The 22,686-nt window shown below is 45.6% G+C and overlaps 1 protein-coding gene across 4 annotated transcripts; it reads right to left on the bottom strand.

Annotated features, from left to right (window-relative positions):
* Positions 1 to 2,296: 2,296 nt before the first annotated feature.
* Positions 2,297 to 22,296, bottom strand: PGAP4 (post-GPI attachment to proteins GalNAc transferase 4). Of its 4 annotated transcripts, XR_005081693.2 has the most exons (3): positions 21,703 to 22,291; positions 6,110 to 7,915; positions 2,297 to 5,816 (listed from the first exon to the last, which is right to left on the bottom strand). XR_005081693.2 is itself a non-coding variant. In XM_037139437.2 (2 exons), exon 2 carries the CDS (start codon positions 7,836 to 7,838, stop codon positions 6,627 to 6,629), a length of 1,212 nt encoding a protein of 403 aa, XP_036995332.1. In that variant the 5' UTR covers positions 7,839 to 7,915; positions 22,219 to 22,296; the 3' UTR covers positions 2,297 to 6,626. The 4 variants fall into 4 exon arrangements, 3 of the variants coding, with proteins under 3 accessions (XP_036995332.1, XP_036995324.1, XP_053512433.1); XM_037139437.2 differs by having other exon boundaries at positions 2,297 to 7,915; positions 22,219 to 22,296; XM_037139429.2 differs by having other exon boundaries at positions 2,297 to 7,915.
* Positions 22,297 to 22,686: the final 390 nt, after the last annotated feature.

Raw genomic sequence — 22,686 nt, 5'->3', positions numbered from 1 at the left:
TAAAGTGGCAGATAATGTGATTCTAATCTCTTCAAAGCATTTTGTTCATATATGGAAGTGTGTCTCTTCCTATTATGGTATTTTAGGTAATAGCTCAGCTAGATTTTTTTAAAAAGCTTGAGTCCCCTGAATATTGTTAATATGATTTAGGGATTTATTAAGCTAGGAATAAACCACTAAATTTAGATTTATGTATGATTTGTTTGATGTAGTTCCTTGCAGAAAAACACACGAATTATGATTTTCAATGTGACAGACACACTATTTTTAAAATAATTTTTTAAAATAATTTTTAATTTTTTTCTAAAGATTTTATTTATTTTTAGAGAGAAGGAAAGAGAGGGAGAGAAACATCCTGTGTGATTGCCTCTCATTGCCTCTCACATGCCCCCTACTGGGGACCTGGCCTGCAACCCAGGCACGTGCCCTGACTGGGAATTGAAATGGCAATCCACTGAGCCACACCAGCCAGATCTTTTTAAATTTAGATGCTTGTTTTATTTTGTACTTGTACAAATGAGGAAGAATACTCCATGTGTAGATTCCAAGAAGATGAAACCCTGGCTTCTTTATCGTAAACTTCATTGGAGGGGGAGCTCAACAAAAGCCAAGCTTCTTTTGCTGAACCCCAGCCGACTATGGATTCTGGGTGTGTCAGAGCTGAAAAGGGTTGAGACAGACGAGAGGAACTGCCTTGAACACATTGCAGGAAGGAAATCTACACAGACTTGCGGACTTGTGTTTTAAAAATATGGGCTGCTGAATACAAGTAACAGGTTCCAGGTCCCAGCAGTGCCAAGACTTACATTGTTTTCCAGATAAAAACAAACTGGGGCGGGGCACATTCTTTATCTAACATGTTGCCAGCATATGCCAGCGCCTGCATTTTGCAGGGGACTCAACTGTTCACATTTAAACAAAGCTACGCTAATAAAAATCAGATACCAAACATCATATAACAACAAAAAAAAATGGTCCTTAAAATAGGTCCCTGCTCTGCCCAGGCAGTTTCTGTGAATGTTTACCTCTTATTCTTTTTTTTTTTTTTTTAAGATTTATTTTTATAGGGGAAGGGAGAGGGGAAGAGAAAGATCGATGTGAAAAACATCCATCGGTTGCCTCTCGCACATACCCTGACTGGGGGACCTGGCCTGCAACCCAGGCACGTGCCCTGACAGGGAATCGAACTGGCCACCTGTTGCTTTGGAGGATGATGCTCGACCAGGCCAAAGCAGTAGTCAGGGCACCTCTCTGATTTGTTAAATCATATAATGTTTTGCCAAAGGCCACCACTAGCACTCAGAACTACACGGTCAGATTTAAACCGTATCACCCTTGTAACTTGAGAAGAGTGCACAGGTACAATGTGGTGATCATTCCTTCGCTCTCCAGCCCCTCCACCCAAAAGTGCTAGAACAGGCTGTGGTGCCAACCGTGGGTGGTGGTCACGTGCAGATGATTCTCAGGAAGATGCAGCTGCTGCAGCTGAAGGAGAACACCCAGCCCTTCTTTGACAGTAACACACAGGGCCCACCCCCACCCCCGGCCTCTGAACACAAAACTACAATAACAACAAAGGAGAAAGGAGCCATGTGGTGATGTAGGAAGTTCCTTTTTACACTTGCCATTCCATCTGGAATACGTGAAGAAAACTTCTTTCACAGGGTCAAACTGAAAATTAGAACCAACCCCGTTCCTCACCTTTTTTCTTCCCTAGTCCCGTTTCTTTGTCCAGTATTCCTTTTGGTGGACAGTTCTGTTAGAGAGGATAAGGGTCTCAATGTCCTGCAGCTCTAAATGTTATTTCTTGCAAAATGTTAAAACACAGCATAGTATTTCCCAGATGCAGTGGTAAACAGGATGAGCTCCTAGGAATTTGACAAATAAAAGTAACCAACTGCAGAAGAAATCAACATGTAATTGAAAGTAACCAACTGCAGAAGCAATCGACATGTAATTGACCAGTGTATATAAACACTGGCTAAGCTCCCAGGAGACAGAGCTTGGGATATGAATCTCATCTCCTGTACATGCTGCAACTACTTTGCCACAGTGAAGTCTTATTTTTTAAAAAATTACTTTATTGTCATTCAATTACAGTTGTCTGCATTTTTCCTCCACCCCAGCCAAACCCCTTGAAGTCTTATTCTTGAACAGAGCACTCCAAGTGGTGAACCACTTAAGCTGGATAACAGTCCCACTGTTATCCTATTATTTCCTGAAATCTTTCCTATTATTTCCTATTGTGTGTCAGGTATTGCTCTGGGGATGAATGACATAAAACACAGACGACCCCTGATATTGCAGACCTTATATTCTGTGGCAGGAGATGGAGGTGAAAAACCCAAAATAATAAATAAGGGAACTTGAGGTAATGACAAGAGCTTTGAAGGGACTCAAACTGGGTAATCTGATGAAGTGGGTTTGAGAGTAGGAAAGGGGGAAAGGAAAGCCTGCTTCAGATAAATGGAAAGTCTTTGGGGGTGGGGGCAGTTTAATACCGAGTTCAGGGAAAGGCCTTGCAGTGAGAACCTAGGAAGCAAGTACAAGGACTGAAAGAAAGCGGGTGTGTCTAGAGCCTGGGGAGTGATGAGACATGGAGTCCGAGAGTTTGCAGGGGCCAGATCACAACTGGCTCGGGTGGCAGTGTAGGGGTTTGAGTTTTATTCTAAGTGCAGTACGAAGCCAGGTCCTAGCAAGGTAATGAATGATTTATCCAGAACACTGACTGTCCACTGTTTTGTTCCTTTGCATCTCCACAAACTGGTCCTATAAGGATTTCATGACAGCCAAACACACACACACACAATTTATTAAATAAGGGAGTTTGGGACAGACAAGAACAGGTGACAGATGGGACTTTCTGCTTCTAATCACTGTCCTCTTTTCCCATCTCTCTGACATAGTAACGCTACCTCATTCCCACGTTCTTGTGCCTCCTGTTCCTTGTTTATTTTTGATGCAGTCGTCACTTGCCTTTGGATTTTCATCTTGTTCTTACCTCCAAATGGTGAACATAGGTGCTTTTTAAAAAAATCAGTTCATTTATCCATATTTCTGTGTAGGTCACCAGGGAAAGGTCAATGAAGATAAGGTGTCCCACTGTGAACCAAAAGTTCCCATTCAGCATGGAGGATGACTCATGTTGTTGTGAACAAACCAATATTGGGGTGACCCACCAGCCACGGCTCTAATATAATGTAAAATACCTTTTCTGGCCATTAGCACTGTTCAATTTCCAACTGTCTGACACAGCCCCAAGGTTTTTCCAAAAATCCAACCTGAAGAAACAGTGCCAGTTAATGAGCTTTTCTCAGCAAATTCATTGCAGTAAGGACCAAAATATCCAAATTGTTCATGTAACTTAAAAATCACCCAGTTATAGCATGTGTTACTGCAACTCACAATGAATCTCAGTGTATCTAAAAATCCCACAGTGATCAACTTCAGTTAGAATGCCTCTCCACCCAAATTGTTACCAATTAAATAAGTTCTCCCCAATGGGAAGTGCATCCAAGGGGAATAAGATCAATCCTATCATTTTATACATCCTGCTTCTATTCTCCAGTTACATGGTAGTATTCTCACCATTTTTTTTCTTTAAACAAACACAGTAATAAAGACGGATGCACAATTCAAATGCTTCCATTTAAGAAATTCAGTTATTAAGCCAACAGCCCGTACCTTTGCGTAGTACTTTGGGACTCCACAGTGGTGGGGGGTATGTGCATATGTGTGTGTTTGATACTACTCGCCACATGCAAAAATCCGTCCCATATAAATGAGTGAAAGAGAATAACAAAAGTCTTCTCAGGATACCTCAGTGGAATGGGTGCTTTTATTTTACGTGATATGTCTATGCAAATACGATCAGTCACAAATGAGACCTTCTTAGGCCTGACAATAATTTCAACTTTGAAAGATGAGCAGGACTGTTAGAAACCTTCACCCACCTAGTAACTTGTGTCCCTTGATATGGGGGGGGGGGGACTTGAGGTCTCCTCTAGTCCCCTTGCTTAGGATTAAACAAGGGACATCAGCTTTGGCGTGAAGCTGTCAGCTGTCCTAATCAAGGACAATATATGAAAATTGGACTCGAGGAATGAGGGACAAAAGGGGGGTATATCTAAAAGTGGGTAGAGGGAAAAGGGCAGCACTCAGCTGCAGAAAATATCCAAGGATGGCAGACTCTACTTAAGCTCAATGGGAGAAGAGGTCTGGGTACTTAGGTAGAAAAACCAGACAAGGCCAAGACGGCCTTGACCATCCAGAACGCAGGAGTCAGGAGGGGATGTCTGCATGCAGTAGCCAACGGAATCAAAAAGAACAGAAACATAAACCAGCAATGACTCCCCTGTCTTGAGGCTGCCTAGCTTAAACAGGACCATAAAAAAATTCATGAGAGGATCCAATCATGAATGCAACAAACTCTAATAAGGTCTAGGTTGAGGGTAGTCCTTTTCTCCAGCATGGGAGTGGACCAGTTGCTGGGTGAGGAGGAATGAAGGTGTGGAATCTGAACATCTGAGTAAGTCATCTGCTAGCTCTGACCACTTCGGGCATTGCTGGGAGATACCTAACAGGTCACTACAACAACACAACACACACTGTGACCTGCTTGTTCCCCAAGACCCACATGACAAAGACTTTCTCATACCTTAGTCTACGGATACATTATTCAGTCCAGGTTACAATCGAATTTTACAGGACAGAATTTGACTACATAGATATTTATAACATGAGTGCAGTCAAGAAAAAAGCTGCAAGTCAGAAGAGCTGTTTCCATCCTGTTCAGCTGTGTGAACCTGGAGAAGTTGTCTAACACCTCTGGGTCTCGGTTTGTTCATCTGCGAAGTGGGGTGCTAGAGCCCTTCCCCTCCCCCCAACTCCTCTCTCTGTTCTCAAGTGGATCCCCAGATGGGAGCTCACTGTGGAAACGTAAAAGCAAAGGGAAGATGTGGCTCTGAAACAAATCAGAGAAGTGCTTGAACTCTTAATTCAATCACATGTCCTCGTGAAGGGACTTGTCCATGGGTTTGATAAGCGTCGTCAAAGGCCAGTTATTTGTACCACTCGAGAGAAGTAATTTTTAGATGATAGTCTTGGAATAAGCTCAAAAGGAGCCTCAGATCACTTCCAGTTTGAATAAGAAGTTGTTTTGGCTTGGTTGGAGCCATATGCCCTGCAGAAGTCACAATGACAAGTCAGTGTTCATTGTAGTGGTTGGTCTGGAAGGGCTGCTTCATGAGTGTGAGCTGTGTTCTGTCTCATACTCTCAGCCAGCAGTCGCCAACCTTTTTGGCACCAGGGACCAGTTGGAAGACAGTTTTTCCATGGACTGGGAGAGGGGTGGGGACAGGAGGCGGAGCTCAGGCAGTACTGTGAGTGAAGCGTCTGCTTGCTCACTGGTGCTCACCTCCTGCTATGTGGCCTGGTTCCTAACAGCCCACAGACCAGTACTGGTCCACGGCCTGGGGGGCTGGGGACCCCCACTCTAAACAATATCATTAATATCTTTATCCAAAATACACTTGAGTTTTATATACTTATTACAGGAGAGACAAGAACCAAAATTTGCCAAGTACTCTCTCTGGGCTGAGCACTTATTAGGTGTTTTGCAAACATTCTGTCATTTCAACCACGAGTCAACTTTAAAGGGTAGGTCCCACTGTCCCCATTTTACAGGTGGAGAAACTGAGACTCAGAGTGGTTATGACTTGCCCAGTTCACATCACTAGGACATGAGAGATCTGAAATCAAAACTCAGGTCGTCTGACTTTGCAGCCCATGTTTTGTCTTCTATAACACCATGCTACCTAGAAGAAAAAAAATGAGAGTGAATGGTTAGCCAGCAAGTTAGGAAAAGGGATATACAGTGAGTAAAAAAGCTCACCCATTCTATGCCATTCTACAATGTCCACTTTCCAAATAATCAGAATGTGACCAAAATCTTCGATACTAAATCCCTAATAAACATAAGCAATCTGACTTTGATGATCCATAAGGTGCTTTCAAATTTTGCTAGGCCTTGAAGTTCTCACAAACAATACTGATCACCAGTGCACGACAATGCAGAAGAGAGAAAGGCAGGTAACAGAAGTGAGCCCACCTGCCTCCACGCTGCCAGGCGCTGCATGGCTTTTATTGGCTTTCAGGAAACAGGTGGAAATGATCGACATGGTCCTGCCTGTTTAGACATGTATCTGAAACACATCCATTCTCCTGTCCAATGAAAAGAAATCCATTCGAAAGGGTCTAACCTTTCACCAATTCTGCCCTTAAAATCCTTAAACAGTCACTGTGCACAATATTTTTGGCAGTCACAGTCTCTGCCATAAAGTGCAGCTGAGCACAACTGGAGAATATAACTGGTATTTAAATGCCCCCTGGTTGGTGGATCAGATTGCCCGAGGCGGTGTGGCTGGTGGAGGGCCAGGGATCCGGATCTGCGGCCAATGGCTGCTCGTGCCAAGGTTCTTGACTGGTCTGTCCCTCTGCAGTCTTAGTGCTTATATTCCCGGCAACGTTAAACAACGAATTATCTGCAAGCAACCATGTCGAAATATGGAGCTCAGTATTTGAATCTCTCAGAAGCAGCCAACTTCAGAGAGGCAGTTCGTGGCCCGCTACAGCAGACTGGGGTGAAAGTTGTACCGAAGGCTGGAGAAGAGCCCGATGTGTTTTACGAGGTTGGGTTCCACCACATAGGCCCGCTCCCCCTTGGCCCTCAGCAGTGAGTACAGTGCCATGTCCTTGCCAAAGCCCTGGTGGCAGTACACCTGGGACAGGTAGGTGAGGGTCCGGCGGGCCGCTGGGGCAGGAAAGAGCATGGCCGGGGTACAACATTGTGAAGCCGGGACCACGCTGTATAGGGAAGGGCTCAGCCGCCGCAGTTCCAGGAAATAGTGCCGGCCCACCAGCTCCACCAGGCCCATGCTATACAGGGAGAAGAACAGCATGACGGGCCAGCTAAACCCTGGACGGCTGGCAAACCGCATGTATATCCAGGTTAGTAAGGGCCCCAGCAACATGCCCACACCAACCCACTCCAGGATCCGCATGGGCTCCGGGTTGATATAGTGCTGGAGCCTCTCGGGGTGATAGAGCTTTAGATAAAGGGCATCTCTGAGGTGTGGCTCAGAGAAGCGAGCCCGCAGAAGGTGCTCCAAGACTGGGAAGATCTGCTCTTCTGGAATGGCATCGTCTTCCACCATCAGGACATAATCTGGGTTGTAGGTCTGCAGAGACGACTCCAGGCAATAGACATAGTCCTGCTTCTCTTTCTCGAACGAGTTGGTGGAAGGGTCATCGCCGTAATCGTCCTCAGTGCCCTCATAGCGGTTGGCCACGGGGACATACTTGGACAGCAGCTTGGCATCGAGATGGCTCACACTGCGCTCCACATTGCACAGGAAGAGCTGGTGCCCCTCGCACTGGGGGCCGCACTGTTGGAGAAGCCGGTGGAACTGGGACACCACCTGCAAGACGTAGTGGAAGCCAGGTTGCCTGTCCACCGTGACGATGGTGATGACCAGCCAGGGCCGTGGGGTGGCCTGCCAGACAATGGGCACTGAGCCGTTGGCGGAGGGCAGCTCCTCGAAGTAGTGAAGGGCAGCTTCCCCCTCCTTCAAGCTTTGTTGCAGGAACTCTTGGCTCATTTGGTTCAGATGCCAGTGGCGAAGGTAGAAGTAAGAGTGTAGAAGCCGGTGACAGGCCAGGGGGGCCAGCAGGCCAAATGTCACCACCGTGAGGACGAAGAGCTGGACAGCGGTGCTGCTCCAGGAGAGCCTCCGGAGCCTCCGGAGCAGCATGGCAGCTGGAGAGGCTGACGTGCTCATGAGGCCAACTTCCGGTCAGGTCTGGTCCCAGGAACAAACCATCCTGGACCTTAGGCCCAGATCAGTGCAAGTCAAACCTAGAGAAAGAGAAGCAAGAGAATGGTAAAGGGCTTTTCAAAATCCAGGGTAAGAACTCAGTGCATAGCAAACCAGAAATTCCAGTTCTAGGCTGGGTAGCTCCTAGAGACTTAAGTATTTTCTCCAGTACACCACTCTTTAGTTGTAATGATCTCTGGGACTCCTTTCTCCCTTCTGTGAGTAATGAGACCTTGGTACACCCAACCAAGTCTCCACATCTACAGATGCTTAGTTAGACTTACAAGGTGCCAGTAAGCCACCAGGCACACAAGCTCATTAAGTCAATTTAGCAGCTACAGACACGGGTTGTTAAAACAGATGCAAAAAAGCAAGACTTGACACACAAAAAATAAGTTCCAACGTAAATGCATCGTAAATACTTGATGCGACTTCTGAAAACTCGGTCCTGTCTGCACATCCCAAGCCCGCCAAAAAGGACTCTTTATGGCTCCCTGCAATGTCTTTGTCAAGATCTTCCATCCTTACTTCTCTAATCTCGTGCCGCTATACTTAAAATGGCATATTAATTTAACCCTGATTATTCTCCCATTTTGTTTTTTACTGCCCTGGAAACCAATGAGAGAAAGGATCTTCCCCGGTGTACGAGAACTCCAGAGCCTCAGACTTCTGGAGAAAAGGAAATGTCGGGGGCGGACGGAGGTGGAGATGGACGAGACCGTGGCCCCTGGCCAGTTCCAGAAAGAAATGTTGAGCGACACAATGACTCGGAAGGCGGGCCTGCGGTCAGGCCCGTGGTCCGGATCCTCGCTCGGCCACTCACTTGGTGGGAGGCCACTTCACTCCCCACAACTTGGATTCCTGACCTGGGGAATGAAGACAATAATAATACTGATCGCACAGTGTTACTGGGAAGATTAAATGTGTTACAGAACAAAATAATGAATAGTAAAAATTCCCTTAAAATACACTGTGAGTACAAACTCAAGTAATATCTTAAGACTAAGCAGGCCTAATGATCTGAGGGAAAACAGATTCACAGCAAAATAATAATAATAATAGTCCCAGAATTAAAAGGACAAAACCAGTAGGACACCTGTAAGGTCAATGCAAAACTAAAGGTATCTACAGAACAGAAGAAAAACCTCTTACTTCGGAAGCATACAGTTTGTTCACAGTTGGAGGAAAACAGCCTCCCTTGTGAATTCTCTGGAAGGACCACCCCGGTACCATATGAGGCTGCTGTGGCACCGTCTCTAGTGGTCTCATATCTATATTCTCTCCTTCTTAGGCACATAGAAGACCCTATTTCCTAGCCCATCTTTCAGGTGAGGTCATGTGACGAGGGCTTGCTGGTAAAGTGTGAGCAAAATGACCGGTGTGACTTCTGAGCCAAGGTGATTGAGAGCAGATAGGCCTCTCAACGCTCTCTTTCCACAGCTACTGTAATTGAACCAACAGCCTTGGTGGATCTACAGGAGGGTGGAGCCACCGGGAGGCAGCACCTGGTGTCCTTGATGGACTGCAGGGAACAGAGGCCCCTCCTACTGCTCACCTGCAGCACCCTCCCAACCCAGAATGGACTGTGCTGTGAGTTATACATAAACCTCTGTGTCTAGCAACTGATGATTTTTGGACTTGCTGGTTACAGCAGTCAGCCTCCCCTGCCCACCGAGTTGTGCGGAATACCAGACCTCTCTCCAGCACGGCAGGCCCGCAGATGACGTTGTTTAATTCTAACATTGATGAGATGACGCAGGAACTTAACTTTTGTTTGTATCAATTAGTCTACGGTAAAGCTGGTTTTGTTGTATGTTGTTTCTCTTACAAGTTGAAAGACCTATTGACGATGTTAAGTGAAGACTTACTATATGATGACATAGTAAGTGAAGACAGCAGAGAGACAAGTCTCATTTCAGCAACAGAGGCAGGCTACACAGTGGGACCCCAGATATGAGACAGACTAGCCTGGTAGTAGTAAGAGCTCTGAGCAAACTGGAGAGAGAGCTAAGTAGGGAGAGGTTCCAGTAGCACACAATGCCAGCTTGCTGGTTTGTGACTTCTGGAGCACTGCAGACTAGTGGCTTCTCTCTGGCATCTGCTCAGGGCAGTGGAGTTAATAAATCACATGGTAGTGAGGCAGGATAGTAAGAGGCTAAGCAAATTCCTGGGCAAGTGGAATGGTGAAATTGAGACAAGATCATTAAACAAGGCCAAGCTGAACAACTTACAGCCAGCCAGATGGTGAAATCGCAACACCTTATCTTCCCTGACACTCATTTGAATGCACCAGCACATTAAAAACACACCTGGAAAGCTACTCAATATTCTACTGAAACTCTACTCGAAGATTCTTGCCTGCAGAAAATAAAAACCTTCAAGCCAAAGACCTGCAGGCTCCAGAGCATGAACTTTTTACCTCCTCCTAGACTCCAAGGGTCTCCACCAGACTTGCAAGCAGGGAGCAGTGGGCAGCGGCAGCTCATCCCAGGCTTACAACCTGATCCTGTACGGCCCTCTCTTTCTCTGATTTCCCTGGCTTGGCTCGCTTCTGTCACTGTGACCTTCACTTCCACTGAGCTAACAGCAGCTTCACCTTGGCTCACTTCCTTTGTTTCCAGGGAGCCAAAGCAGAGTGCCGACTGCCTAGACTCTCTCCTGTTGTGGCTTTTACAGTCCTACCTTTGTTTCCCTGTCCCAGCCTTAATAAACATACTCTCAAAATCACCTGGGCCTGTGTTCTGAAATCTTTCCTACACGAAGTCAAGAGCCCACACGCTGCCAGCTGGCGTGAGCCAGACCCAGTTCAGGCCCGTCCCTGCCCAGAACAGCTGCACAGCCCCAGGGACTTGCCAGTCCTACATCATTACTAGTGGAAACCAAGGACTGAAACTGGGTTGGACTCACACTCCTGTTAAGTCGGCCTTGGGAACAGAGTCATTCAGGAGGCTTCCGGGTCCCCTCGTTCTCTCTGCCCACAGCTTGAAAAATGCAAGGCACATATCAAGTGCTAAGATGCCAAAATCCCTTATATAAAATGGTGCAGTATTTGCATATCACTTACCCACATCTTCCCACGTACTTTAAATATCTCTAGATGATTTATAATACAATACAATGCAGATGCTATGTAAATAACTGTTACACTGTTAACATTCAGGGATCATCTTCCTGGAAATTAAAAAATATATATTTGACCTGTGACTGGCTGAAACCACATGCAAAACTCCTAGATACAGAGGACTGAGTATTACAACATCACTAATCATCAGGAACATGCCAATCAAAACCACAGTGAAGTATCACTCACACCTGTTGAGGTGTCTATCATCAAAGAGGTCGGCTGTAACAAATGTGAGCACGGATATGGGGAAAAGGAACTCCTGTATACTACCTGTGGGAACATGGACTGGCACAGCCGCTCGGGAAAACAATATGGAGACTCCTCAGGACACTGAAGATAGAACGGCTCTGTAATCCCACTTCTGGGTACGTAGCCACAGGAAACAAAACCGCTGTCTTGAAGAGTTATCTGTACTCCCATGTTCACTGCAGCATTATTCACAACAGCCAACGAGCTAAGTGTCCCCCAGCTGGTGAATGGACAAAGAATATATGGTATACACTATATGCAATGAAATATCACCCAGCTTTTACGAAGAAGAAAATCCCATTTGTGACAACGTGAATGAAACTAGAGGTCATGATGCGACATGAAACAAGGCAAAGAAAGACAAATGCTGCATGATATCACTTAGAAGGGCAATCTTAAAAAAAAAAAGTCAAACTCACAGAAATGGAGCGGGGAGTGGTGGGTGCCAGAAGCTGAGGGGCGAAAAAAATAGGGAGAAGTTGGCCAAAAGCCAGAGGCTTCCAGTTATAAGTGAGCTCTGAGGACCCAACGCATAACCTGGTGTTTACAACTGGTAACAGTGTACCCTGTAACTGAAATTTGTTAAGAGGGTAGAACTTAAGAGTTCTCACCAAAAGAAAAAAATATGTTAAACTCTATACACAGATATGGGAAAACTCTAGGATAAATCTTCAGTTAAAGGAGACATAAGAAATGCGTATAGCATGTTACCATTTGTGTAAAAAAAGGGGGGAAACATACATAAAACTACTTGTATATACATAAGCTACTTTTCAAAGAATATACAAGAGACTGGCAACCTTGCCTCCAAAGGCAAAGTTGGGGAACTGGGTGCCGAAAGACGGAGGCGAGATAAAAAACGTTTTATTAGATACCTATTTGCACCTTTTGACTTAAAGGTACTGACTTACAGAAAATAAATTTTCAATTTTAACATATTTAATATAATATCATTGCCCTGCCAGCAATTCTCTCTATACCAGTAGCTTGTTAGATTCCTTGCTAGTCACGGTGTGCCCAGCCTCCCCCATCAGAACTTACCCCCATGGATACCCAGCACTACTCGTCACGAGAGTGCAAAGTCCCCAATGTTTATTGAATGAGCAAACTGAGGACACACCCTTACACTCAGCTAGGACTGGAAGGCCTGGAAAGGCACTGAAAGCACCAGGCCGCTGGCTTCCTGCTTTACTTTTCCAGGATCTTGCTAAGGAGCCTGGTGTGCTTGCCTGGCTGGCTCCAGAATTTCTGTACAAAAGAGGCTTGTGTGTTCCAGGTAACAGAGGGGAGGGAGAGGACTTTCTTAAAGCTATGTTTATAAAGCAAGCACAATGATTTTCCTTAGATTTCATTATTTATTGGGATAGAAACTATAGAACCTAGTGCTGATATAAAGAGGGCTTTTAATCCTAGGCAACTTCCCTACTGGGAACAATAAAGTCATTAACAACACAGAAGTACTTTGTTTTAAAAAGATACTGTGAGAATGCTATTCTATGGACAGTAAGCAAAGGAGAGGGAGTCAGTTCAGAGGACACAGGGTCCCTGCCTGCACCATCAGCTCTTGCTGGGGTGGTAACAGCCACAGATCTTCATTGCTTACACGCATTTCTTGCTCACTGGTCCGTGGATGGCTGTGGCTCGGCTGTGTTCAGCTCCAGACTGCAGGTCACAATCAGGACATCGTGCATACCTTTCATTCCCAGTCAAGTGGCAGAATGGCCACCCGGGCATGCTCTTGGTGGCTGACAGCTTACACAAGGATCAAAATATGCAGACATAGATCAAGTCCACTCACCATACACTGGCCAAAGCCCCGAGGCACAGAAATTAACTCTCCCGAAGAGCAGAGGAAGGGGAAGGCGAAGATTCAATAGAAAAGGAAAGCAGGGGGCAGATCTCTAAGCCCTCAGGAAAAAAAGAAAGGATCTAGCCATCTGCTCAGAGTCTGGGAAATTTCTCAAATGCTTAAGGCATCTGGTTCCCTATCATTATATATTCGCATGGGTCAGGACAGCCTACAGCACTGACCCCAAAGTCCCAAGGGGGTTATAAAAACTGAGGTTTAATTCTTACTCATATTACTTGTTCATTATGGGTCCACTGTCTCTGCTCCATGTCATCTATACTCTGGGACCCCGGCAGACAGAACTGCCTCTTCCCTGAACGTGGCTGGTTTTGTGGCAGAGGGCCAGAGACAAATAGCGAATCACAAGCTGGATCTCAAAGCAACAGCTCAAAAACCACACATACCATGCCCACCGGCATTTCAGTGACCAGGGCAAGTCACGTAATAACTCTTAAGTGCCACAGGGTGGAGTTATATAATTTTCCACAAGAAAGGGGGTACCAAAAGACATTCGGCCAACCCTGAAATCAATGGTTAGGGGAATATAGGTCTCTTCAGGGAGGGGCAGAAAGACGTCTTAACAGTAACGCACTCCCGCCTTGGGCCACGGGAGCCGGGACCAGATCCTTCACTCAATCATCAGACGACAAGGTTGTCTAAAATCCAGCTACACAAAGTTACGTAGCCTTTTAGGACCACTTTCTTCTTAGCTTTTTAAAAGCTCTTCTTAAAGGATTTAACCAACTATTACACAGTAGCATGTGGTGTTCAATAGCACCTAAAATTTAGTTCATTTTTTAAAAATCTGGTTTGAGATCACCAGTGTTAGGAAAACAGACCTAAAAACATAAAATTTTCTTTTATTTTGAATCATCACCTGAGGATATGTTTATTGATTTGAGAGAAAGAGAGAGAGAGAAACATTAGTGGGCTGCTTCCTGCACGTGCCCAGACCAGGGCTCAAATCCACAACCTAGGTGTGTGCCCTGATTGGGAGTCAAATCCACCACTTTTGGTGTATGGGATGAAGCTTCCATTAACCGAGCCACCTGGCCAGGGCACAGAATTTTCAATTGATAGTTTGAAGGACGTTCTCTACTCCCAGCCGTCCTGGGGGTGGGATAAGCAGAAGGCTATGTCTACGTTATCACTCTAATGGCCTTTTCCCAGAATCCCACAGTAACCATGGTGTTGGGTGCTCAGACCCACACTCCAATGACGCTGTTCACTGATTGGCAGTGGTGAGGCAGCCTGGAAACAGCTCTGCCCTCACAGCCCCTAGTCTAAGGCCCAGTGATGACTGAGATTCTTGTCTATCCCTTGTACTTTGAAATACAAGCAGTGCCTAAAAGCACTGGGTTGGCCCAAAAGGTCATTTGTTTTTTGCGATAAGATGACTCTAGTAGTACTTAGTTGTCTTTAATTTCATTTAAGACAATTTTGTTAGGTTGTATTATGAGAGTTGTCATCTCACCGTGCACTTAAAAAAAAAACAAAAACTGCCCTGGCTGGTGTGGCTCAGTGGACTGAGTGCCAGCCTGGGAACCCAAGGGTTGACAGTTTGATTCCCAGTCTGGCACATGCCTGGGCTGCAGGCCTGGCCCCGGGGTGGGGACTTGCCGAAGATAACTGATGAATGTATCTCTTGCACATCACTGTTTCTCTCCCTCTTTTTCTCCCTCTCCCCCCCTCTCTAAAAATAATTAAATGGAATCTTTAAAGAATAAAATAAAAATAACAATCAAAATTGGTTTTTGTGTAGCCATCTTAATATTGAAGATGGAGGAAACTTAGGGACATTTTTGGCATATTACGCTTTACTATTTCAAGGGAGATAACAATGCAATGGAAACACAAAAGATTTGTGCAGTGTGTGGAGAAGGTGCTGTGACTGATCGAATGTGTCAAAAGTAGTTTGCAAAATTTCAGACTACAGATTTCTGGCTGGATGATGATGTTCCACAGTAGGGCAGACCAGCTGAAGTTGACAGCAATCAAATCAAGACACTGAGAACAATCAATGTCATATACCACGTGGGAGACAGCCAACACACTCAAAGTATCCAAATCCATAAAGTTGTTGGTGAAAATGAAAAATGTGTCTTATTTTACAGAAAAAAACTAAACAAGCGTAGATTATGCTTGTTACCATGTCTAGGATGGAGCTGTCAGGGAAGGCAATAAAGGACAAAGACACCAAGAAATGAACAGGAAACAGGGCCAGGATGAATACAGGGAGGGACAAGGACAATCACATTTTAGTGCTTCTGAAAATTAAGCTGAGGGGCCACAGCAGTACGGGAGGCAGAGGGAGCATCAGGAGATGAGCACGACAGAATGGCCGCAGTGTCCCAAGTCAGCCCTCCTCCAGGAATGGCACCACCCCTCTCTGAGCGCCTGGGTCCCAAAGACCAGTGAGTTCTGACTTCTCACCCCTATCACTCACTTCCCAAGTCCTAGCCATTCCACCTCCCCCGTCTCTCTTCTCACCTCCCCCTCCCGTTGCCATGCCTTCTTCACTGCCAATGCCGGGCCATCCCTCATCACCTCCATCCAGGCCAGCTGACTGCAACAGGCTCCCAACAGGCTTCTGACTCCTGGAATGAGCTGTTTTGGTCCCAGTGAGATAGGAGGGAAAGAAGTTAGGGGGAAATGCCGACGAATTGATGGAGGAATTAGGAGCCTCACAGCCTCACACCAGAGCCCCCACCTCCGTGTATGATCAAAGGGCAAAGGGAAAGAGTTTATCAAAGCAGAAACCCTGCTTGTGGTAGAAGAAGTCAAGAAAAACAAGGCCCCTTCCCAACCAGAGGCAGAGTCAGAATCTGGCGCCAGAAAGCTGAGACACAGCTCCAGCCTTGGAAACACGTCGAAGTCCCACCTCATGTACAACTCATTCCAGAGCTGGTCCCTGTTCGTTTGGACCGGTACTTCCACTGCTTTCAGAGCAGTGGTGCAGTCCTGCCTCTTCCCCTTTCTCGACTTGAATAGAACTTGCTTTGGCTTCACTCTAACTCACTCTTGAAGCTTTTGCTGGGCGAGCCAAGAACGTGGAGGTTGGGAGACAGGTCCCGGAGAAGTAGGCACAGGGCCAGTCCCTGGCACCGAAATGACCGGTAACACCAGCACACGCACTAATTAGGTGCATTTATGTGATGAAATCACTTGATCTCTCTGAGCCTACTTGGCCTCTCTGCCAAAGTAGAAAAACACAAAATATCTCATTTACAGAGGTGTTGTGAACGTGAAATGAGACAACAACTAGTCCCTCTGTCAGGCACAGGACACTGGCAAATGATGGCAACGTTCAGGTGTCCAACCTGTGGCCCGCGGGCTGCATGCAGCCCCGGATGGCGGTGAATGCAGTTCAACACAAAATCATAAATTTACTTAAACATTATGAGTTTCTTTTGTGTGATTACGTGTTGCAGTGTGTTTAAATGTGTGGCCCAAGGCAGCTCTTCTTCTTCCAGGGTGGCCCAGAGATGCCAAAAGGCTGGACACCCCGGTATGGTCTGTCCATTCCGCGCTCGGCAGCGTATGTCTGAACACAGCGCTCTTACTCTGCAGAACTGTTCAATGGTTCCCCAATGACCGCTGAGTCAAGTCCAAATTCTTCTCCAAGATTCTTCACGATCCAGTTCCAACGATCTCTCCAGACCCATTTCTTCTCACACAATCCTCAAAGCTCAGCTCAAAAGGGGCCTCTTCCAAAAGCCGACCCGATCTCCTCCAACCACAAACACCAATCCTTTTTCTCAAGTGCTGAAGCCCTTTACACGGACTTCAGATGAATGTCATCCTTGAGGACATTCATTTGTCTTCTTTGTTTGTTTATTTATTTATTAATAGCTGTAGCTTGAAGGCTTTAATGCTATCATGCATACAGGATTACCAAGTCCATACAGGTGTACTGCCAGGAGAATAGTTGGAGATTTGATAATATTCCCAGTAGAAAGATCAATATCTTTACCATGTTTTCTTTCTGCTCTCTGATGAAAGTAAAGGATTCTATAGAATGATCAGGAAACATCACACATGGGGTTGGCAAAAGTAGGTTTACACTCTTGCCCAAAGTGTGCTTGAGTATAGCAAGTAGACTACAAGAATGTATAAATAGTGAAGGCCCACAAAGAACAACCGTAAACCTACTTTTATGCACCCCTGTGTTCGGTCTCTGCTGGAGGAAGTTGTGCCCTGGCTTTAGTTTTTGTTTTTTTTCCCTTTCTCTACAAAGGCAGAAAGCTGCAGGAGGGCAGGGCTGGCTAGGGAGAGGTGGATGGGTAGGAGGGGACATTTTATCGTTGCTGGACTTTAATCGTCCGTCATTGTGCAGGGTGCTGCACCCACTCTTCTGCGGCTGCTCTTCCCACCGATGCCTTTTGGTTCAGCTCTCAAACTGGGGCTTGAATATCGAAGGAAGCTTTCACCTTATACTTTACACTGTACCTATTTATAGCTACCACTTATTAAGCTCCAAATACATATCCAAGTTCTGTTAGACTCACATCTATTTCTTCTGACCAAAATAGCAACTCTCAAATAGCAATGGAACTGATCACATTTAGATGGAGGGGGGGAAAAATGATGAAGAAGCTACCAACTTGCAGAAGGAAGTTTAAGCACAGGACAGATGTCAAAGCCCATGTTTTTCTCCTGATGCCTCCCACAGCTTTACTCATGGCCCTTGACTTATGCCCCAAGGAACTTAGAATCCCTTACTAGTGGGTTTAGTCTGATTTATCTTTGTTATCCTCACAGACCATAGTCAAGTCATTTGACCTCTATGGTCCTCAATTCCTCAGCTACAAAATTGGGAGTATCAAAATGCCCCGTTACATAATGCAGAGATCAACTCATCTGTAAATGTTTGCTAAGCACCTTTTATGTGCCAGGCAGTTTTAAGCATCTTACCGATCCACATAAAAAGCCTATGAGAAGTACTATCATTAAGTCCCTTTTATACCTGAAAAACTAAGGTAAAATTAACTTATACTGAGGTTAACAAAGGTTTTAAGTGGATGGCAAAACTTGAACCCAGGCAGATGGGTTCCAGAACCCATGTTCTCACCCAATATGCAATAATATCTCTGCACAGATTGGGAATGCAAGAAAATCAACTGAAAAAACATTAGAAATGATAACAGACTTTCAGAACATGGGCATGTACGGAATTCATATGTAAAAATAACATGTATAATATATACTAGTTGGTTTTCTCTAATCAATCACCAAATTAATTAATGGGAGAGCAGATACTAGACAAAATGGGGGGGCAACTAAACTACAAAGAAATAAATTTAAGAACTATGCAGAAAATGCACACACACTATAAGAAGGACATTTAAAAAGTCTTCAATAAATGGAGAAAAACAACTTTTTCCCAGGCAGAGAGACTCAATAATGGAAGAGGAGAGAGAGGTTTTTTTCTCCTGAACATCTCTGTATTTAACACAAGGTCAATTCAATTTGTGGCCCAGTTCAACATACGGGTACTTTGTATAAATTGGTGTGACCTTTGCAGTACCTATAAAAATGTTGTACGTAGCCTTGGATGGTCTGGCTCAGTGGCTTGAGTGCTGGCCTTCGAACCTAGGATCAGGGGCTTGGTTCCCAGTCGGGGCGCATGCTTGGGTTGTGGACAGGTTCCCAGCTGGGGACATGCAAGAGGCAACCCATTGATGCATCTGTTGCACACAGACGTTTCTCTCCCTCCTTTTCTCCCTCCCTTCCCCTCTCTCTGGAAATAAGTAAATAAATAAAACCTTAAAAATAATAACAGTAAAAATGTTGTGTGTACATCCCCTTCGACATAGAAATTCTACTTGTAGGAATCTACCCTGCAGAAATGCAAGCACATGGTACCAAAGATGGACAAGAAATGTTCAGGGCAGTTTTGTCCGTAATAGAGAGAGAGAGAGAGGGAGAGAAGCAGGAAGGAAAGGAGGGGAAGAAAGAAAAACACACTGCAGGGCAAGAAAATGCCTGGCAACGACAGGAAACAAGTATTTAGGATAATTACACAAGAGGATAATACAGGGACATTGAAAAGAAAAAGGTTTACATATACTGACAAAAGAGTCTTAGCAAGGTCTCCCTTCTGAACGGGATGTTTGTGTTCCTCAAAATGTGTCAGTTAAAACCCTGATCCTCGCGCGGGTGTGATGGTGTTTGGAAATCCTGTCATTGGGAGGTAACTAGGGCCTGTCCCTGCAGCTCTCCAGCTGACATCAGTGCTTTTGAAAGAGACAGCAGAGCTTGCTTGTGCACGGCCAGTGAGGACACAGCAGGAAAGGGGCCATCTGTGCACCAGGAAGGAGGCCTCACCAGAACCCAACTACTGGCACCCTGGTCTCAGGCTTCCAGCCTCCAGAACTGCAAGAATTGTTTCTGCTGTTTAAGCTACCCAGTCTATAGTAATTTGTGATAGCAACTGAGCAGATGTAAAAAGTCTCTACAGGGAAAATGCCAACTATGTCAATGCAAATTGTAGAGAAATATTCATAGTATGGTCACTGTACTTTAAATGAGGAGTACAATTGGGTGAAGGAGAGATGGAGGTAAGGAAGGAGGTTTCCTGTTTTGCTTTCTATACTTCTGCAAAAAGCATGTATTGCTTTTATGACTGTTAAACGTTCAATTTAACGAATACTGAGTCCTGTGTCAGGTACTGGGAGGGTGGACATGACCCTTGTTATCAAAAATCCAGTGGAAATCCAAACATGGTTTTATTTTGGTGGAGTAGGGAGAGGTTGGTTCCCTCAACCAAAGTATTCTAAAGATCATCTGGAGTCAGCCCTAATAAAAACTTCCAGGAAACGCTCACTTTGGTGGCCTGTATACAGATTGGAAGGATATATTGAAAAGTATTGTGGCGCTGTGCAATGATGACATTAGGTAGTACTCCATAATTTTATTAGTTGAGAGGGTGGTTACAGCTGACAAAATTTCATCAAAATAATACATTTAAATTGTGCATTTTACTGCATGTAAGTTATACCTCAATACTAAATTATACCTTAATTTTTTTTTAACCAAGGAAAATGATGACCCCGGGTAATAAGAAAGAATCTGCCAAATCAGACATCAAACCTGTTATAAACCTTCAGTAATTAAAATTTGGTGCCCCAGCACCAACATATACTGAAAAAGATGCAAAAATCCACAGATATAAATATGCAATAATTTAATCTCTTATAATTGTAACAATTGAAATCAGGAGTAAAAAGAGATAGGCTTAACAGTGGGGCTGCAACTGGTTAACCATTCAGGAAAAGTAAATTAGCTCTGCTCTCCAACTCAACCTAGAATAAATTCCACATTAAAACTTTTAAATGAAGCTTTAAAGTACATGAAAAATGACAGGATAATATTTATGTAGACTTGAGTTAGGAAAGGGCCTTCAAGCAAGGCCCTCAAGCATAAACCATAAAGAAGAACAGATTTTAGTAACTAAAAAAGGTAAACTTGTATGCATGCGGCCAAAGATGAAAAACTGACAAAACATTAGAAACTGAGAAAGACGGTACAACATAAACAACAGAATCACTACTTTAATGTGTAATATATAAATAACGCTTAAAAGTCGCAAGCAGAAACTCAGCCGAAAAGAGGGCAACAGAATTAACAGTCAATTCACCCACACAAATGCAAAAAGCCAAACCACATTGGTAAAGGTGTTGATTTCCCCTGGGTAATCAGACATGTAAAGTAAAAGAAGATACTATTTTTGTCCATGTTATTACATGAAATGTGTATATGCAGAGAACATTTTAAGATACCCAGAAAAATCTCAGCCATCTGGAAGATGAAGTTTTACATTATCTGTATTTTTCCCTTTACATTTTTGTTACCTCTTTTGTAATAAACTTTTCCGTTAACAAATTCTAATAATTTTAATAATGTTAGGTGTTAGACACACATAGTTGTCTCTCTTTTCATCTTTCAAAGTACAAGGTTCAGTGCACTCTAGAAATGCACCCCTAAAAGAAGCTATTTCCCCTTAAAAGGTTTAGTTCTCCAGCGGAAATACGTGCACGGGTTTCGTTAATGTTCTGCACAGTGAGTTAGTTCACTGGAGCCGCCCTGCGGACCCCAGCGAGGAATAAGGGAGCAGCAGGGGATGCCCAGGTCACACCCACCCTGCAGGAACACTGTGGGCGCAGTGCGACACCGGCGACACCGGCAACACTCGCGCCCAGGCCAGGAAGAGGGCAAGACTAACCGGGGTGGTCCTACTTATCCCTCATGGGAAGAAAATGGGAGAGGAAGGCCAGAATCCGGGATCTAGCGTCTGCCGCAGACCTTGGGCAGTAACTGCTGAGCTTGGGCCTCAGTTTCCCCAAGGCCAAGGCTAACGGTCTTCATTGCCACGCTGGCTACCTTTGCCTGGTCTTTCCGAGGGACGCCTTTCCTTGCCTGGTCTCCCTTTCTCGGCCCGGCGCTGCTAGGTCACCCGCAGACGCCGTCACCAAAGCAGCGCGTTAGGAGGGGTGCCCGGAAGGCCAGAGGGGTGGATGTGAGGCAGACCCTCTCGGCTTGCGAACGGCCATTAGACAGCCCGGCAAGGTTGGGCAGGAGCAGGGCGGGAATGCGGGGCGTCTTACCTTGACTCGCGCACTCCGGGCTGGCGCCTTTCTGTCGGCCTTGCGGCGCAGCCGAAGAGAGTGAAGGGTAAGGGAAGCGCCCTCGCAGCAATGCTCATTCATCCCCGTGCTTATGCCAGCCTCTGCCGCGCAGGGGGACGCCCTTCCGAGGCCCCGCAGTCTTGTGGAAAGAAGCTACCGGCGCCCCGGGCTGGCCACAGTGGAGCCCCCCTACCCAGAGCGCACGATCCAGGGCGCAGGCCCTTCCTGGTTGCGCCAGTCCCAGCAGCTGCTCACTGTGCCAGCTGCGGCCACCCCTAATCCTGTTGCGATGCCAAAGGGACTGGGAAAATCGTGCGCAGTGGAATCCTACCGAGTGGGGGCGGTCAGCTCCATCCCCTGCGCACTCGAAGGGCCATCGCCTCTGGTGTCGCCTAGTCTGGCCGAATCAATCCCCTGAAGGAGCCATTGCGGGACCCTAAAGCCCCGGAGGCGCAGGCACAGCGCAGTTTGGCGATGCGCCTAAAGAAACCTCACCTACTCCGGCGCAGCGCAGTTCCATGCGACCTGTGAGCTGCGGGACGACCGCAATCCCCAAAGCCAGCCTGAGGAAACGGGGAAGGCAAAAGGCGCCAACTGATGGGCAGAGAGGGAAAAGCAGGCTCCGGGAAAAGGAAGTTGAAATGAGGGGAAGGATTGAGTCTTTCCGTGGTGCACAGCCCCCAGCTTGCTGTCAATCCCGTTCTCTGCTGGAGGAATTTGTTTATGCCAATGATAAAAATAATAACGGACACCATTTCCACCACCAACCGTACCCAGCTTTACCCCACGCATCTTATGAACATACCTCTAGCTTTCACTTCACTCCTGTACATTAGAGATTACTATCCTCAACTTGCAAATAACGAAAGATTTGAGATGATCATTAGCCAGGTGCAACTCTTATTCCCAAAGCCAAAAATGTAAATATTTATTAAAAAGCAAAAAGGCTTGGTCTAACCAGAT

The sequence above is a fragment of the Artibeus jamaicensis genome, unplaced genomic scaffold (assembly GCF_021234435.1).
Source record: "Artibeus jamaicensis isolate MK-2021 breed Jamaican fruit bat unplaced genomic scaffold, CSHL_Jam_final scaffold_1964, whole genome shotgun sequence".
NCBI classification, from domain to species: Eukaryota; Metazoa; Chordata; class Mammalia; order Chiroptera; family Phyllostomidae; genus Artibeus; species Artibeus jamaicensis.
Note: the sequence above shows the minus strand (reverse complement) of the source record. Positions and strands in the feature narration are given on the sequence as shown.

Excerpts from the sequence above, each read along its gene's own strand:
- PGAP4 (XM_037139437.2), bottom strand. The coding sequence starts at position 7,838 with ATGAGCACGTCAGCCTCTCCAGCTGCCATGCTGCTCCGGAGGCTCCGG.